General features: G+C 41.9%; 1 protein-coding gene across 1 annotated transcript; it reads right to left on the reverse strand.

The window, feature by feature from the left end:
- Nucleotides 1-5,368: 5,368 nt before the first annotated feature.
- Nucleotides 5,369-19,713, reverse strand: CNDP2 (carnosine dipeptidase 2). Its single transcript, XM_026100729.2, has 12 exons — nucleotides 19,610-19,713; nucleotides 17,394-17,474; nucleotides 16,270-16,413; nucleotides 14,161-14,323; nucleotides 12,568-12,656; nucleotides 11,457-11,657; nucleotides 10,840-10,924; nucleotides 10,062-10,222; nucleotides 7,908-8,072; nucleotides 7,266-7,407; nucleotides 6,480-6,627; nucleotides 5,369-6,077 (listed from the first exon to the last, which is right to left on the reverse strand). The coding sequence occupies exons 2-12, from the start codon at nucleotides 17,451-17,453 to the stop codon at nucleotides 6,008-6,010; spliced, it is 1,428 nt and encodes a 475-aa protein (XP_025956514.2). The 5' UTR covers nucleotides 17,454-17,474; nucleotides 19,610-19,713; the 3' UTR covers nucleotides 5,369-6,007.
- Nucleotides 19,714-20,185: the final 472 nt, after the last annotated feature.

The raw sequence follows: 20,185 nt of genomic DNA on the forward strand, positions 1-20,185 counted from the left end.
GCAATTGCCATGTTTTGTTGCTATTATCCATGGAATAAGAGAGGAAAAACCCTTAAAAATTCTTTTACTAACAAATATAGCAAGAGACCCCAGGCTGCTTTAATGCCAAATCCAAAGTTTAGCAGACTTCAGTCAATTTCTCAGTTTACCTGTTTGCTTTTGTAAAAGGCTAGGCTATTATTTCACATCAACTAAGGACTGCTACCACTCCCCAACTGGGCCAGGGACTGAGGGACTGCTTCTGGTCCACTCACCAGCTGGTTCATTAAAACAGGTGGGCAAGGGAATCCCTGCACTGAAAGCAGAGAGGTATTCTGCATTACCATGACAATAGGAAGTGCAAACAGACCATGTCACCTAAGGTACAACTTTATATTCAGCTACAGATTACATCAGATTAACTCAGTATCTACAACAAACAAAGCCAAAGGTAAGCAAGAGTCAATCAAATCTTACACCTCCCTAGAGGAGCCCGGGAGTTCCTGTTCCTTGCTGGCATTAGGTCAGGACCTCCTTGTCTCTATCCCCTCAGTCACTCCTATAAACCCTCCAGCACTCTGCAACATAATTTCTTCCATTCCCACAGGGTTTTGTCCAGTTTGCTACAGAGCTGACCCTCAGTTTGGATTTCCTTCTCCTCATGTGGTCTTCAAAATGCCTCAGTCCAGTTTGTCAAAGTCCAGTTTGATGCAAGAAAGGCTTTTTTTGTTATAGGGTCAGTTTCTCAGTTCCTACCTCACCAATTGCCCAGGTGGCTCTTTGGGCCTCTGGTACCATCTGGAAAATAGCATCTCCTTGATTCTGTAAAGCATATTTGTCACTTTTGATGTGCTGCAAAAACTTCCAGGAATATCCATGTATCAACTGGCCAGCAACCTTTTGCTTGCCTTTGTTTTCCCTTCAGCATTTTGCTGAAGTGTTGGAGGTTGATGGGAGGAAGCACCTTGCTTTGTTAGGGCAAACCTGAAGTAAGAGTAAGTGAACTAATGATACACCAAAACACAGTTGCTAAAGGAAGAGAGGAAGATGTCAACTCATTACTAATGCAGCAGGACAGTTTAAGACAACACACTATCAAGGCATTTTCAAGATAAACATATACAGCATTCTCGTTTGACAAGGTTTTTTGCAGCTGTTCTACTACTACAGCACTTTAGCTAGCTTATATTGTTGCTTTCCAAGTTACCACAACCCTAAGGAAAAGTCATTTTATAGGTTTTCTTGAAATTAAGTCATGATATTTCAGAATTCTCTCTACTAGCATTTAAAATAATCCAAGAGAAGATAGCATTTCTTCTCAAGCCCCTATAAAACAATCCAAGACAGCTTTTCTTCTCAAATCTCCTACCTTGACTATACTGTTCATTATATAGACATTCAGTCCATTAAGTAGTTTAGAAATATACCTGAAACTTTCCTCATATCTTAACAGATATCTTAAAATTCAGAAATTGGCTATGATCTTGCATACATTAGCCATTCAGAATCACAATTCCCTTTACTTTGTCCAAAAGAGCAGGAAAATAGTCCTAAGATTCACCCTGACATCAAGACATTTTATGTTATATATGTAGCAATAGCCTTTAAAGGAGCCTTCAAATGCTCATCCTACACACTTCCTATGAATTGTTCATCTTTAAGGCTAGTCATTCAGTGAAAACTAGTGAATTGTGGTTGATCACTAAGGCATACATGTATTCACAAGTAATAGCTAACATAGAAGAGATGACTATACAAAGCCTTGGGTTTTAAGTATCTTCCTAATTGGACATATTTAGCTTTCAAATAATTGGCACTTCTGTGCTGTAGGTTAAATTTGTTACTATAGACAACTATATAGTTACTTGCAAAATTATCTTGGGGGAAATTAGCTTTTGCTTTTTGTGAATAGACCAGACATCTGAAGATACAATAGGTCACATGATTCAAAAGCACTGCATACAGGACAGCCACTTTTCCAAAAGGAGAGCATAGCACAGTAACAGTGACAAAAGAGGCTGTTCAAATGTATTTGGTATCCCATTTTCCAGTCTAAAGAGCAGAAACATAAGAGGTTCACATGCTGCCTCCTTGATTGACAACATGAACCTGACCAGACAGGAGGACACTGTACCAGTGTAGCAGCATCAGCTCATACATTTCATCAGCATGCATTTTAAACAGTCTGCAAATCTCAGAATCTCTAAGGATATGCAAAATTAATATAAAAATACATTAGCATTCAGAGTTTGTCATAACCTAACACAATGTAGAATATAATCAAGCTAGCAAGGGACTGGAATCAAAACCATCCACTGCTGATACTTTGTGTAGCTTAAACAGATTCTCTGAAGAGTGATTTAAATCCTCTGCACAACTTCATTAATGATCAGGAAGGTGGTTTATTCAGGTTGACTCCTAGTAATGTAAAAGCATGCTTGTTTAACAGGTGAATCTGTTCTATTTTGAGTGCATTCAGATGACACTGCAAAAATTGTAATGTTTTTAAGCTAATACTTTGTAAGAAAATGAGCAAGCCCACATTCTTTATCTAGATCAGCCCTACATTATCTCTATTCTTTACTTTTCCTCAAGGTCAAGATCACAAAGCTGAAGTTCTTGGAGTTAAGATAGTCCATCATGTAGCCTTATGGAAAATAAGTTTTAATTTAGCTGTCAGTACATCAAAACTCATTATGCTAAACCAAAGTTTGTTTTTACAAGTTAAACAGTTTCAAATTAGGAATCATTGTGCTTAATAAGCCTGAAATGGATTGCCACATAGTGGAAACTTGGAAGTGTTTAATACACAAACAATTGTCTCCTGGTAGTGGGGGAAAAAAGGGAGGAAAAAATGACATTTGAAAAGGCAGTTAGAGCTTATCCATTTAGAGATAATAGCTCAAAATAACTCCAGCTGCCCTTGTGAGTGCCTATTCCATATCAAGATGCACTTCATGTGTTTTGGCAAAATCCATGACAATCTAGTCAGCCACAAAATACCACTAGCCAAAAGCCTGCACACTGTTTGGTAGTAGCTTCACCATGTGTACAAGTCCTAAACCTCCTTCTAGTGACTGTAAAAATACATTGCAAACCTTCCTCCATTCTTCAGCTGGAAGAACTGAAAGCACAAGCTGTCTAGACTCAATAACCCCAGCACACCATTGTTAACTGCTAATCAGGAAGTCTCATAGTCAATCAGACCAGTACGGCACAATAGAAAGCAGGGCAGAAAGAATGTGCTTTGTTTTTCTAGCATACAGATATCCCATTTGTCAGTTGTCTATTTATGTACTGTCATTTCTTCTTTACAACTAACTCTACTGGTTCCCAGTTTTTCCTCCAGAAAACTGCTACTGACCTAAGTTTAATCCAGTGAAAGAAAGTTACAGGTTAGGATGCAGATACCTTCACACTGTCTTTAACAAGTTTATCTGGAAGGAGATCTGGACAAGGAAAGTGAAGTTATCTTGGAGAAGAGAAGGTACCAATGGTGATCCAAGTACTTTCACTCTAGTATCTGAAGAAGTTTAGCACATTTTGACAAAATTTGGCTAAACAGAAGCCTGCAAAAAAGTCTTGCTGATTAAAGGCTACATGCCATTCAGATCAGCAGACAGTAAACTAGGTTTCTACCTAGTTTACCCATAACAGCCAAGTAGAAGACAAATAAGATTGGGGAGGAGGGCAGAAAAAAAAAAAAGTGTCTTGAAGCAAAAAGTCTAAACATCATATAAGCCTAAGCTAGGCAGACGCATATTGGTAACCCCTTTCATGCGCAAGACTCGCAGACACTTACCACATTAGAGATCTCAGTGGTACCTCCCCTGAGCCAGAGGTGTGGTTTGGCAGTCAAGACAGTTCACCCAGGAATCCTTAACAAGTGTCTATTAAGGGCTATCAATATGTAACATCACATCTTGTATAATTAACTGGAACTGGCCAACTTTTCAGTAAACCATAACAAAAAAGTGTCATAAAGTTCTTTGGGAAAAATACCAAGCAGTCTTCATATACCCAGCAGATGGTGCTGTGATGTTCATTTCACTGATGCATTGCTTCTTGTTTGTTCTTGCGTCTTGGCACTTGCCACAGACAAAAACAAATATTTCTGCTGCTTAACTAGTGGGATCTGCTTTCCAGCCTCTTCTACAAACCCCTTAGACACTGTTTTGGACACACTTTGCAACTGTACTGCTATACTGTAATTATTCAGTAAGTGTATGATGTAGTGTCTTCAATATAGAACTGAAAGAGTTAATTGATTCTCAAGAAAATAATTACAAGCCGAATAGGTCATCAAAAGGTACTCACTTTCTGAATGTAGATCACTTATCAGCTTTCCTACTGCCCAAATAAGTTTTCTTTACATATGAGAAACTAGTACTACCTTAGTGCAGGAAGTCTGAATACATTTCAGATTAAAACAGGGATAAACAGTTGTACAGGGTCTCAGCACACAGATGACTTTCAAACACTTAGGCATGCTAGTCTTGTCCTGTATGTGCTGACTATAGGTTATAGCAGAGGAATTTCACTGTCACTGAAAGGCAAGAACCTAGCAGCCCACTACCCATCTACAGATGCTTGGTGCTAGCAGATACTCATATGGACACTTGGCATGGCTCAGTTTGTATCCAAGCTGCAGGTACAAGTAGCAAGTTTAATGAAATTGTTAGATTATCTCTCACATCAGCTTCCACAACAAACAGAACAAAACAATCAACGCAGAGAAGCTTTAGAAGTTTCATAGTGAGAATCATCTCCTCCCTTCTCCAACAGCCATCCACAATTAGGACTCCAGACCAAGCAACAGCTAAAGCCAGATAAACAAAATATTCCTCCCTTCTGGCCCCAAGCCCAGACACATCACATGCCCTTTGCTCTGAGAGCAGCCTGAGAATCATCACTTGAAATACTTAATTACATAGCTCTGACTGCTGGTCAGGAAGTTCAGGAACTGCCTTTGGCTCACTGTTTAAGTTAGTGTTTAAAAGATTTTTTGAAGTAATACCAGAAGTGCTGGAGTTGGGTGTTTATAAAGCAAACCTTGAAGCTGAGTATCAGTCAGTAGCAGGAATAAGCAATGCTGTTCTCTCCTGTCCTCCCTACAAACTTTACCCACTGCCTTACACTATCCTTGTGTTAGCATGATGATCTAGTTCAGAGCTTTTTGTTAGGGGAGCAGGAGGATTCAGAAACATCAGCTTTAGGCTGTTTCCAAAGCAGCTTGCTGACTTAAGAGTCTGTTTCCCAGGAATTGCAGTCTATGCATCTAGGTTGCCAGCTGCCTTTATAGCCATGGAAGAGTCTCTCCCAAGTTACCTTGAAGTTCTGTACTTTCCCTCCTAAGTCATTGTTTAATTCTTAGAGACCAAGAGCCAAATGCTAGAGCATGGTTTATTGTCTTTAAGGAATATAAAGACAGCTTTACAAAGAGATGGCCAGTTGTCCTTACCACAGTGATTTTGCTATTAATTTGCTGTAAGGAAAACTCTACAGACAGGTATAAGGTGTAAGAGTGTGAAAGTTGCTCTTCTGACATTCAGTAAGCAAGACAGATGCCCCAGTACAGCTTGAACATATTCCAGTATACCCCTTTTGTTACTTTGACTTCTTCCAGGACTTATCCTGGAATAAGCACCTTTAACTCAGCTGACAGTTCTGCAACTGATGTGGCTGGTTAACAATTGAGAGCAAACAGCTCCTCCTGCTTCACAGAAAAAAGGCAGATGAGTACAGCAAACCACAGCTTGAATCAAAGTGATACACAGGAGGACAAAGGTGCAATTCAGTACTACTGGCCATAAAGAGTAAGAATGTACTTTAAATGCCTACTTCAGACTATAGAAAGTAGTATTTTGGCATACAATGTTCCTGGTTTCTTGATTGGAACTAGATGCTTCCTCCTCCCCCAAAGCAATGGAGTCCTGATGAAAAGGAAAGCCACGTAAGATTTTGGTAGTTGATGCTGTTTTGTGTAAGAACTCAGACCTCAGAACCACAAGCCAGAAGGTAAGGTGTCTTAGTCCTTCAGCTGAGAAACTTCATAGAGGTACGCACCAAGCATCTTCACCCCCTGGATGTAGTTGTACCTGGAAAGATGTTAACATTAGCACTGTCTTAGTTTGAGCTGTATTCTAGCAATTGTGCTTTTTTCTCTATCAATCCCATGTAGGCAACAGATCACTGCACTACTACTCCCAGCACCTCCCTGCCAAGAGCAATGCCAAGCTTGGGGAAGAGGAGAGCAGCCAAGCTATGAGACAAGTATAAAAAAGGCCTCTGGTTTCAGAAGCAATAGTGAAATCAAGATTCAGCTTCAGACTAGCCACCAAGATCACCCACCAGCCATCCTCTGCTGGGGAAAAATGGTACCTCGTCCTCAAGACTTGAGGAAAAGCAGCAAGAGTCTGATTCTTCTTGGTCCTTTTCAGAATACTTGCCAAGACCCACAGTACAGCCTCAGTCTGGCACAGGGATAAGTATTTTCTTACCTATTCAGTTTCTCATTTTGAGAGTGGGCACCATCATCTGCAGCTCCAACAGGAAGCAGCATGACATTCTTGCCTGTTGCTTCTTGAAAGGTAAGAGTAACAGGAATGCTTCCTCCCTCCCTTGTCAGGTCTGGTTCAACTCCAAAAACTGGAATAAAGCAGTGATACTCTAGTCAGTTTGGAGCTATACTTGTTTTTATGCAATTAAGTCCCAAGCATCTCTCTACCAGGCAATGGCCAAATCTTGCTCTCAGATCTAATCAGCTGGACTGTAGAGGTCTCAAAGGTGGAATTTCCCCCCAAGTGGAGTATTGTCACTTCCACAGTTCAATTTGAGCAGTTACACAAATAACATTTCATTTGAAAGTCTACATCTGTATTCTAACACAGAAGTTAGACTTTCCCTAGTTTCCCCATGTAGTCTAGGTCCCCACAGAAGAACCTAGGGCAATAGGGAAACTTTGATTAAGAGGGAACCGAGGACAACTAAGCTTCAAGGGCTTTTGTTAAGTAAATCTGAACTAATGACAGTCATCTTTATGCAAAAGCAACCACAATACCAATGGACTTTAATACAGTAGGAACAAGCTTGATACCAAGTTCCTTCCCTTGCAGTACACTGGACTTCAATTTAGGGTTGCACATTATATGCTTTGTTACTTAGTGAGCCCATGTGTATTATATAAGTGGAGAATAATGAAAACTCTACAATTGTGACCTCCTCTCAGTACTGAGGTGCTTGAACAAGAGATCATCTTCCCCACGCCAAGTGAAAAACCCACTGACCTGTCTTCATGGCCCTCCTACCAGCCATGTAGTGGGGATGGTTGAAGTCTGACACCCAGGGTTTTCCACCATGGCCTAAGTATACTCTGAATTTGTTGGGGCTCTGCAGCTCTGCAAACTTTTTGCTCACATAGTCTTCAACCTATAACAGAGTTTGAGCAGTCAGATCTACTATCAGCATTTGTATGAACACTGGTAAAAACAATACACTAGAAGTATTTAGGGACTAGCAGGTCACTACTGCTGTGCAGCAAGTTTTCATATTTTACTAAGTAGCTCTGCTCTGAAGTTGCAATCTCACCTTCAGGCAAGTAACAGCATACTGTATAAATCAGCCATTAATTCCAAAGCAAGAGTTTGATATATGTTCTTGTGGCAATCTGAGTGCCCTACAGCTAAACATTTGCCTGCAAGCCTTTTCATTACATTAGTTACTAAAAGCTGGATAGCAAGGCCACAACAGTCCAGTGTGGGACCATACATCCCCATATCCCCTTTAATATCTGAGCTGAAGTACAAAACAGGGAAGATGGTAGCAGAGGAAGTAAACAACTGCTCTGAAGAACTCCCCCCACCAGACACAAAGAGAGGAAAGTTTAGAGACACTAATAGTTTTGAGACCATCAATCTATCTCAACATACATGCTTTGTGACTTCTTCAGGAGTCATATTTGGCACAAGCCTTATTGAGAACTTGCCAATCACTTTCTTAGGGATCACAGTCTTGGCTCCAGATCCTGAGAAAGCTCCTTCAATTCCATGGAGAGACAAGGACGGGTATCTCCACCTATGCATAAGGATATCCCTCTGCAGAACAAAAGAGGAATATACAAAGTTAGATGAAGTTCGACAAAGTTCCCCAAAATCATTATTTCTTCGCTCTGAAGACTTTACAGGAAAGAGCACTTTCCTCCTATGGAGGAATGAACCTCATTCAAGACCAATCAAGTCCATTATAATAGAGGCTGTTACTTCCATTAGGCACACATTTTGATGCAGCAGCTGGGTTCCTTCAGCACAAGAGATTCAGTAACTTCAGCACTGCTTTCTCAGTTCTGTGGGATTTATGGGACATGACTAGCCTGCCTCTGACAGAGGCAAATATCTTTTGTAAGATGCTCAGAGTGCAGGAACAATATTGAAAGCTCTGGTCCCTACTGCCTCAAGTAGGCAGGTAGGTGCCTTCACTGGGGTGCACACACACACACAATTACAAATTCTGTGAAAGCTTTGCCACTATGAAGACTGATGCATACTGTGTCCTTCTGCTTCAGCTATTTATATAATTAGTGTATTAAACATGCCTGAGCTCTAGGTTCATTAAAGTGTGCACCACTGCCTGCCAGTAAAGGGCTATTTCAGATGCTCTCTTGCATTTCTTCCTTGCTACCTTGGACACAACTGTTCAGTATGCTGGCTACTATGAATCTAAATGCACACTTTTGTCCTGTATAGACAGCTACAGTACCTCAGAGCTGACCTTCACTGCAGGAACTGGGAGATTAGAAATTCTTTGTGGGCTTTAACATTAACAGTTCCTTTTGTTTCAGGTATAAACCACTCCTTTAAGTCTTCTCCAGAGAAGAATGTAACCATCTGCTCAAAGCCTTCAAGGACATTGTTCCTCAGCTGGAAATTACAGCCTTCTCTCCCATATCTCCCCAAGGCCTTTGTGTGCATGCTTGAGTCAGCAACATGGTTCAAGCTAAGCTAAGCTAGGATTTCAGTCTGGCTAAGACTGGACACATTTAGTTCAGGATCATATATGCAGAGCATCTTGCCAGCTCTAGAGCATCACTGGTGAAAGATACCTTCTTATATACAAGCTATATTTCATCCATTACATTACAGGACAAAGAAAACCAAGGAACCCTGTGTACTCAGTTGATATAAAGCAGAGCATGCAAAGATAACACCAAGCATATAAAATTGTCACTTAGGGCTGCTTGAGTCATGTCTGAAATCTTCTGACAATACTAGGACAAAAGACAGACCTGCATATATAAACATGTCTTTTACAGCACTGATTGTTTCTGCTCTTATGACAGGAGGCATATTTACATCTAAGGTATTTTAGTTCTTTAAAATTAGTAAGTAAAACCTATAACTTGCAAGATTCCCTGCTGTCCTTAAACATTTGTTTGAAGAACTCCCAGGATTAAGATTTGAGAAGTTCAGACATGAGTTTATTGAACTTGTCTGTTCAAATATACTTGCCTAGTTCACCACTACAAGACAGTGTTTGCCAGGTTTAGGAAGACATTCAGTATGTCAACTAAGTTCATCACAGCTATACTGTTTTCTAACCTTACAATAGCAGCAGTTCTCTAACTACTTCATTTTTGAGACTCCACTGAACTTTGTACATAGATGTAGCAGTTCAGATACTACATCTGCACAAAGTATCTGACTTCCATTAAGTTCCTCCTGTGCTAGCTGTTCCTACCTAACATTAAGAGAAAAGTGTTAGAGAAAGTTCTGCACAAGTTTGAAATACTGCTTATAGACTAGGCAGCAACTTTAAAGGTTAATGCCTAGACCACACATTTTAAATAGGATAACCTAGACTAGGTTTCTAATCCCATAACACTTCACAGAAGAACTGCTAAGTACACAGTCAATTGTAGGGTAAAGTTATCTTCAAGGCTATGTCAGTTTGAGACAGAAATTCTCTGCCTACTGAGTTACTTGGTACCTACAGGAACACCCAGAAAAGCTCACTGCCATCTACAAATACACATACCTTGGACTAACACAGCTAAAACAGGGTATACAGGGAGGAGTACAGTATCATACCTTTGTATCACGCAATAGTTTTGTCACGCCTACATCTTTTGCATATTCCTCCAGGTCAAAATCAATCTTCTCATATAGTGCCAGCTCCTCATTAGTAACAGGTGCTACTGCTTCATTAACATCTGGGATGAGAATTTTCCCTTTCTTGTCTATAAGGGAACCTGCAAAACAAAGAACACCTAAAATCAGCAGCTAGTCACACAAAATAAGATGCCATTATTTGGAACACTTCCCACATGAAGTGGAAGTTTTACTTTGTCTTTTGACAATTTCCTATAACAAGGAAGGGTAATAAAACTTTGACCCCCACCTCCAAGAGCCTTTTCCACTAGGCATGGGACTTATGGAATTTTACAGGTCAGCATTAATCATGGAGTGACTTATTCCTGCAGCTATCCAGAATCTGCACTTTTCACCTGGATTTAATTCTATTGCTACCTGTTGTGTCTGACTGTTTGACAGCAGGATTTTCCAAGGAGTTCAGTATAGTGTCTGTGTCAGAGTTTGGAGAAAACACTTGCTTTAGTTAGCAATTATGAACTTGTAGCAATATTTTTAGGGAAAGCTAAAAGTAGATACATAACTTCTTGGCAAGAAGTTTCTCATTGCTTTATCTAAGAGGTCTTCCTGTATTACACATACCTGGGAAGCTCCATTTCATCAGTCATTACTTCGCTAGGCATCAGCAATCGTTAAGTGCCCCTCACTGGAAACAACTCCCCCTTTAAATGGGTCTTACTCCTATTTTAGATGCATTCAGTGAACCCTGCTCTCTTACCCATCAGAGTAATGAGATCTGTCATTGCCTCATGCACTGAACCACCATAAACTCCAGAGTGAAGGTCTTTGTCACTACACTCCACCTGAGTTGAAATGAATTATGAGATTCAGGTTAGTTTTAGCATGAAGACACTGGCACTTGCACAGAATAGACTTTTGCTACCCTTTTTGCTGCACATATTTTGAGAATGTCTGTTTTGGAACCAGAGCATTCACCTGCAGTACATTGGAGCAGAAGTACTTTTGATTGCTCTGAAGAGTGCAAGCCACTTAGTATCAGCTGTCCCAACCTTGGAGACTTTAAGGGTCATGTATCTTTCTCCATCCAAGGAAATATCTGCATGAAGATAGCTACACCATAAGATAAGCTGTCAGCCTTGCTGGAAGATTATTTTGTGGATAAGTTGAAAGCTATCCCTCCCCCACAGCTATCATACAGGATAGCAAGAGGAAGATGTTTAGACAATTACATTAGAAATTGTTCTACTTAAGTGGTCTAGTCCACCTTCTCTAAAGAAAAGCCACTGGCATGAAAGATTTGGCACAACCACTCATCTACACTATTAGAAAATTCAGCTCAGTAGTACTGGTTTGACAGTGTATTTTGGGACTTGCCTCTATGAAGTAGTAGCAGATACCCCTCAAACCATAGGTGATACAAGGCTTGTTCTTGCCTAACCAGTAGTTGTCAGAAATGCAAATATAATCCACATCTTTGAAGAAAATATCACGCTGAGCAAAAATCAGTTCGTCAAGGCCTTCAGAACCAGATTCCTCCATGCCTTCTAGGCAGAACTTAATGTTTACTGGAAGCTCCTATGAAAATGAAACAAGAATAGATTAAGCATGTGGAAAACACTGGACTTCTTCAGTTAATCAGTCTTTTATTTTGATACCTGTCACATACTGTGGAACAATGGGCACAGGCAATTTAGTTCCATAATGGTGGGATTTGTTAATTGTACCCAAAGCAGGTTTTAGAAAGTGTGGACTGTGCTTAAGTTGAGGGCACTATGCTACCTTTTTCTGAAAGGTTTGATTTGTCAGAAGTGTTTCAGCTAAGCTCTAAAACTGCTTTCCCAAACCACTTCACTGTGCAGAAGCAGAGATCTCAGTTGCCAGAAGTCATAGGGTTAGGAAAGCTAACATTAACCACAAGAGAAGTTGCATGCCACAACAGGTGATTCATAGAGTTACCCTGTCCATCTAGTCTACATATTCTATGCCTAGGCAGCTCTCAAGAATTGCAAATTCTTTTCATAAGCAACAGCAAGTCTTAAAGATAAAGCAGACATCCTGAGCTATTGCTAATGACACATTCTTGAGCAAAAACAAAGAAAGCTCTTGGTTTAGTGTTACCAAGTTAATCTCTTCTCTGGATTCAGTGTCAGTGAGACACTAAGTTTTGCTAAAGGCCAGTCTAATTTGGCACCCTTGCATAAGAACAATCACATTGATTATTCCTCCTGTTTCAGATGCACATGTATGCATTTTCCTTTACACACTGCATTATAACAAAAATGTTTAAAGTGCAATCCAGCTATCTGCAAGACTAACTTGTCAGCAAGTCAACTCATCCCTACTAGGAAGTCAGCAAATTTAGATGATTGCAGCATTTCTCTGATCAGCTGAATAAGCACACTTAGCTCACATGGGTTTGTGGCTTGGATAACATTCATTGCTAGATTCAGCTGAACATAAAGCAGGATGCATTTTGGGCACATACCTGGTTAGTTTTTTGATAAGCCTCCAATGCATTGAGCCACGCAAGCACTGGACCTTTATCATCTGTTGATCCTCGCCCATATAGTTTTCCTGTGGAAACGAGAGAACCAACCAGTAGGAAAAAATATAGGATGAACCTTCAGTCACATCTCTTCCCTACAGTAGACAATATTCTTTTGGATAAGCTTTTTAACCTTGCTTATGCCAACTTGCATTTCCAGTTCTTCTGAAGTTTTGCATCCTACTTCAAATGCACATGCAGTAGCTACAGGGCTGCAACAGTTCTCCCACTTAGGGAGCTCCTCTTCTACCCAACTGCTCCCTCAGTGGGAGCTGGAAAAAAGTCTAGCAGAAGAGATGCAACTGTCTTTGCACCAAGTCATTGCCATGTCCTTCACAACAATACCATTTTCTACAAAGGTATCAGTAAGCATATAGAAACAAACCACCACCATTTAATAGAAGCCTATCCAGTATTAACTTTAAGTTAGTAATTCTTTGCTTGAACAACATGACTCCCATAGCCAGTGGCCAAACACTTCCCTGGATTTTCCAAACAAGAATGAATCTCCCTGGAAAGTGCTTTAGTCACAGACAAGTTTGACAGGCAAAAGGGAACTCCCAGGAGATGAAACACAAGGAATCACAGTATAAAGGCAAGTATTTTTGCTACACCGAGCTGTGGCTACATCCCCTAGACACTGGGTACAAGTACAGTGACAGACCAAGCCAGATAGTTTTGCAGTATGCCTTCAACACCAGACTGCACAGAAGTCACAGCCAGAGGCAAGCTTAGCTCTTGCTAAGAGATGAGATAATCCAACTTTGTAACTTATTCTGCTGCCTATGACTGAGCTCCCAGGTGAGAATACTAGTTATCAGATACTTCTTTTCTTGGCAATGATTAACTCTGATGCTTATGCAACAAGAATGGTTAATGTCCTTTTATTCATAAGACCTTTGACTCTTAAGAGTGAGCAACAGACACAGAAGACAGGTTTTAGCCCCCTCAGTGGCTACTGGCAGCATGCTGCTTCAACAGGAGTGACTGCATGATTTTCCAATGCCATTGGAATGGGTTGCATGTCCCCAGAGGGACATTCCTCCAGGCACTAACTCTGTACCTCACAGCTTCTGCAGCATTCACAGTAGCACAGCATGCAGAGACTAGGCAATGCCAGGACACTGCTGTGCCACTCCTGTCCGTAGACCTAAGGAAGCTGTGTGGAGTGCTTGCCTATGTAGTTGTTTGAAAATCCAGCAGTCTGATGACACAAAGCCACCTCATGGGCTGGAAGTTGAGCAGCACAAGAAACTGCTCTTCTAGCAAGCTTGCTGGCAACAAATTGTCATGCAAGTACAGCCTACACTGTCAGAAGAGGAAATAAACCTTAAGAACAGCTGAGATTTGACAGCTTTCCCTATTCACCATTTCCCCCCACCCGCCACATCATTTACTTGAACAATATTTAACAGAAACCCACTTCTGTTTTTACTCTCCTTCCCCCCTTCTATCAAAAGTACAGCTTTACAACAGTTGAGAAATATCACACTTGTTAAAGTGCTCAATTTCTGGGAAGTCCACAGCTCTTACCATCTCTTTCCACCAGTGTGAAGGGCTCACTATCCCAGCCATCTTCTAGTGCTGCTGGCTGAACATCTAGGTGACCATATACACACACTGTTTTTTTGCATGGATCTGAGCCAAGTTTTCCCAAAAGAATTGGAGGTAGAGGGATCTCTGATCCATCAGGCAACTAAAAATAGGAAAGTTATACAAATGTGGAATGTCATTTTTATCAGATGAACCAACTCAACATTATGCCTCTAATTTCATAGCCTGTGTAGAGAGCAAAACAAAACTAAGCTACTTAAGCTGATTGCCAGAAGCAGAGTAGGGCCAATGAAACATTACAGCACTGTACCAGTAAAAGTTTCCTGACAAGTCTCAGTAAAAAAAAAAATCATTAAGTGTTCCAAGCCACTCAAGAACTGTTATAACTAACATTCCTACATCAGATTTTAGCAAGGCAAGCTGCCTGCATGCCAAACTGCTTTGTCTAACACTGACCTAAGCATAACAGCTGAGCTCAATTTAATGTTGTATTCTGCACTGACATCACCACACTTTTGTCTGCAAGGCTATATTGTGGACAGGACCAAGTCTCCCAACAGTGGTATCACTAAGTATAGCATGTGCCTACATCCAAGTAAAGTCAGTGTTTCTCTTTACCAGCCTATGCTGTCAACCAAATGGCAATGGAGGGCTGAAGAGCTTGATCTAGTTAGAGCTGAATTTGGCTTTTTTGGAATATCCCATAAGCAATTACCACATACTATGGTCACTCAGGCAGTATGTATTTTCCTCCTGGTGAACTAATACATACATCCAGATACAGTTTCAGCAGACCAGGACAAGCAGCATCAATTTTTGCTCATAGAGGCTCTGAGTTCAGATTTTTATCAATAGATTGTCATCCTTGGCCAGAGGCAGCTTTAAGTGATTAAAGCAATAACACAAGTATTTATACTTACAATAATCAGTACTCAGTACAAATTGCCTCCCAGTAGTAAACTAAGCTGGATCAAATAAGTTAGCCAATTACTTTACATTAATGCTATATCAAAGGAGGACAGCATACCTATTACACTGACTAGTTTTACCAATACTTAAATCTAAAAGTAAATGCTAATCTTCACTTTAATCCTGGAAGAGCACTTTGTAAATGGAAGTTTTACTCGTAATAAGCTTTGTAAAATCAGTTCTTGTGCCCAGAGTCACTGACGAAGGGAACTAGATTTGCCTCAGGCAGTGAATTCTAAAAGACTTTAGACAGACTTTTATGCTGTTGGTAATAGAAATAGTAAAGAGCCTCATCCCCTCAAAAGTCAGCTAGTACAGCATGAAGTCAGCTACTACATTGCTGCAACCTGCAGTGCTACAAGCAAGTATATTCCAGTTGCCAAATGCAAGAACTGCTGAGAGGGTCTTCATGCATATAGATTTCACACAGCAGTCATTAACACTATATACAACAACCATCTTTCAAAGTGAATAAATACTCCAGTAGAGGAGCCTTTTGAGTGTCATTATGTAAATAATGGTCTAGCAACTTTGAGGTGGGCCTTATCCTATGAAGCATCACAGTCACTTGGCACCTCAAAGCCGCCTATCAGGTGAATGGCTCCCTAGGATGAGGTTATTGCTCTCAAACACATGCATTTCCCTCAGGTGAAGAAAAGCAGTCTGGACAGCTAAGATAAGAAAGGGTTTCACCCTATAAGCATCTATCCCTATCTGGTGGGAGAGACATGCAATCTTGCAATAGAATGCTCTCCTGAGAGACTTCTTGAAAGTAATTTCACAGCTCTGCATGTCCAAGGGCCAACACCCACCTGCTGCTGCTCAGAATGTCATTTCCTAATTTCATTTGGAGGTATCCTGTTTATATTCAGTTAGAAAAGTATCTAAAATATTTTAATACACTCAGCCCAATTCTAATACAACAAGCTTAACTAATATGGATCCCAAGACTTACTACATAGAGTGAAGAGTTGGTTTTTAACAGGCAGCTCAGACTGTGTGGTAGGAGAGACTGTCCTTCACAAAGAGGTTATTGTCTTTCTAGGCCATCATCCACAAGACCCTTGTTTCCTTTGGAGACTTCTTCTACTAAACTGACACTAGTAGATGCTCACATACCTGTTGCTGCCCAATATTCATGAGTTGTGTTGTGCCCCCCAGTTGCTCAATATCCTTTGCAGCAACCTCCATCATGCGTCTGATTTCAGCCCTCTTCTCTGGCCATGCTGACACACTCTGGATTGCCACCCACTGAGCCAACCGCTACAGAAAGACAGAAAAGTTAGAGCTTTTACTACACAATTACAGCATGCAAGGCACTATACAAATACAGTACCTTGCAACTCCATTAATACTGTTCTAAGTCAAGCTTAAACTCGATGCAAGTCAGCTGTTCTCTAATCAAAGAACTCTAACCACTGGTATTGCACTCAAAAGCCCTCCCTAAAACTCACTTTCATACAGCTGTACCTTGCAATGTAGCACAAAAAACAGTCTACAGATACAAAATGTGGGCTTTAGAGCATTTCAGCTTGTGCATATTGTGCCTTTCTGGTTATCATGCTTTAAGCATCCGGAACCAGCTAGTGTCCTTTGAGCTTCCCAGAAAGGCCTTACCTGTCCCCCATTGAGATCAAAGGGAATTACCAGAGAAGCCAAGCTGAACACTGGGCATGGTTCAGAACTGGTAGTTTACAGCACTTACAGTCAGTTTCTTCACAGGTTTGGGTGAAGGGGATTGCAGTACAAGGTACAATTAAGCATCAGAGTTAAACTGCAAAGTACAGAAGGTAACCTTCCCACCCACCCACCCAACCATGAACAGTTTCATAAGCAAGCTTTTTATTGTAGCCTTGTTTGTATCTTCCTCTCTTATCTCATCATGAGGGGGACAATACAAATCTAGTCTGGCATCCAGGACCTACTGGTGTCAGACTTATTCTACCTCTAAATAAGTAATTGATCTCACTATACATTAATAGACCATTTTCTAGTAAAATATATCATGGAAATTTAAGTCTGACTGAACAGAACTATGACAGAACTCAAGGAACAAATAGGAGTAGTCTGGCTTGACTCACCCATCATCTCATTTGAAAGGGACAATCAGTGCCCCACAAAGTTACAAGTCTCTGGGTATATCATACAGGTGTAATTTAGCAAGCCTGAAGTTGACCACAGGTCAACTTATATTATGCCATAGCTGTCTGTACTGAAGGACAAAGCTCTGAAAGAACACTTACCTGAACATAGAGATCTTGGTGTTCATCAATGTATTTAAAGAGTGTTTCAAGGGCAGACATCTTCTGACCACAATGTTGTTTCTGAAAATTTTGGGACAGAAAACATAATTTAGCCTACAAAGGCTTAAGCAAATATACAGTCACAATAATCAAGCAACTGCAAAAGACTTTCCCCTTTCAACTGTTAAGGACACAAGGCATATCAGGAGTCTGAAACTGAGGCAACTCCCTCTCAAGAAATCACAGCAGTGAGTAATCAGTGTATTCAGCCTCAAAACCACTATTCTCCCCTCCACAACTTTGGAAGTTGCAACTGAGCAAGCTTCAGTCTACAGAAGATTTCAATCAACTTGCATACTTCACTTTACTGTGAAATAACAAGCAAAATGTTACTAGAGTGAAGTATACTCTTCAGTCAGTACTGCACTCTATTATAATAATTCAACTAGTAGCCTGACACAGGATAGAACACTATTAACTAGGTCCAAGGAAGTGCTATATTTGTATTTCATCTCCCTTGTAGAGCACAAAAAGCAGGCAGTCAAAGCTTTGTTTTATTCACCTTTAAAGTCTAACCTGCCACTCAGCCTTCCAAAGAAGGTCAGAGTGAAGCCATGAACAGAAACTAGCCCCACCAAGATACAAACAAGTGGTCAGTGACTAGTGTTACTACTTCCTGGTTTCATTTTAGTTTCAACAAAAACTCATGAGAAAAATCCAGAATCTCTCCTCATCAATTTTCTTTCTTCCTTATCAGCACAAAGTTTTGGGGCTACATTTGAGACACTGTCCATTCAGCCAGGAAAGCCAACAGGCTTAAACTTAAGAACTAAGTTAAGATCTAAAGATAAGGCTTCTCCAGGTAAATATGTTATTTGGTTTCTGCAGTAAACAACAAAAACAAGCTCTACAAGTCTACTTCTGGAATCTAAATTCATAGGCCATAGAGCCAAATTCCCAGCACCAGTGTCCTATGCTGAACAAGCATGCTCAACAGCACCAGCCCTTGTGATTCATTAGTTTTAGTTAGCTTTATGCCAGATCCCTTAATCCTTTGTACTTCAAGGTAGAAGTACCAAGACAACTGTGATAGTTATTTGTTAAAACATGTGACCCAGCATTTGCCTTGGGATTTCTTGAACAGGTGACTACTCTATACAGTAGAAACATACTTCCAAGTTCCAGGTTGTCCTACATAGCGTACTGCAATATGTGCACATCTTATCACACTAGGCCTACAAAATACTTGGAGAATGCATTTTCTTGGAAGCAGAATATACAGATCGCTAGTGTTTGACATCCTTTCACTTGCAGAGGATGGCTTCTATGTAGTCTTGTCACTGGTGATTTACAGTAATCATCAGGTTTAGTTTGAATATTCAGTTTTAAGCACCAGTTGAATCAAACTCCTTTCTTTAAAAGGAATGCTGAATCAGATAAACACCAAATTGCTAGATGCCTCAAGCACTCTAATAACCAAAAATGGGCCAAGGTCCAAGAAAAATGTAACATCTTTAGAAGAATCATATGGACATAATTCAGTTAAAAACAAGGCTCTCACTGAAGCTTAGTTACCCTAAAGAAGCCCTCATCTTCATATGCATCATTCATTTGGAGCTTTGGGGGGAAACCAGCACATGAAGCACCACTGCTGCACATCTGACCCTCCCCCCCCATTCACCAGCCTACACCTCCTACAGCAACATCAGCACTTGAGTTTCATAAGACTCTACTCCTTTAAAGCACCACAACACTTGCCTTATCAAACAGGATAATCTCATGGCACTATGGGTTATCAGTGCACGGTGTCAGTTATGCCTCCCTTATCTATAGGGGCTGTCAGCACCCCAGACAATAGCATTTCATGAGATTAGTCGCTGGGCACAGGGTTTTACACTGTTAGCTTCCCCTTGCAGGCCCCGCTCCCCGGGCTGAGGCTGCATTAGAGGTACTTCACGCGGGGCCTTCGCAAGGCTGCAGAGCCGAGCCACAGGCTCAGCTCACACGGGCCCTTCACCTCACGGCACAGAGGTAGGAGCCCCCGCAGAGGAAAACGCGCACCTCCCAGGCTCGCCACAGGCACAAAAGGGAGAAAAAGGACGGGGCGCCACCCGCTCCCGCCAACAGGCGACGGCTCCCCCCGCGTGGACTCCGGGGTCCGCTCCGCCCCGGGCAAGGGCCACAGCGCCGCCCTCCCGCCCCCAGCCGCCACTCACCACCGCCGCGCAGTCCCGACTCCCGGTCGCAACCGGCAACAGCTGCCGCCGCGCGGCCTTAAATACCGGCGGGCCGGCCTCCACCCCGCCCCGCCCGCCGCGGCGGCCAATCCGCGTCACCGCCGCAGCTCGCGCCGTCGCGTGAGAGGCGGAAGGCACCGGGAACCCTCGTGCGGGGGCAGGGGCGGGGGCGGGGCCTGCGCCGGGGTGGGGCGGGGCCTGCGCCGGGGTGGGGCGGGGTGGCGGCGGCGGCTTCCTGCCGAGCGGGAGAGGGAAGGGAAGGGGAGGGGGAGGGACATGGTGGCGGGACATGGTGGCGGCGCGGCGCCTCCGGCGGGCGCGGGCAGCAATGCCTGGAGCGCGAGGAGAAGGGGTGGCCGCGGTACTGAATTTTCCCTGGGCTACAGTCTGTCATTCCTCTGTGTTTTATTTAAATCATGGCTGCACCCTGGCCGTGTTTTGCCTGTGCTTCTCTGGTAAAATGGCACAGAAACCTCTGCTCTGGAGTAGGATAAAAGTCACCTGCTCTACAGGTGCGTGCCCAAAGCTGCAGAGCAAGGCACACGCAGGAAAAGG

Source organism: Dromaius novaehollandiae, chromosome 2, assembly GCF_036370855.1.
Source record: "Dromaius novaehollandiae isolate bDroNov1 chromosome 2, bDroNov1.hap1, whole genome shotgun sequence".
Taxonomy (NCBI): domain Eukaryota; kingdom Metazoa; phylum Chordata; class Aves; order Casuariiformes; family Dromaiidae; genus Dromaius; species Dromaius novaehollandiae.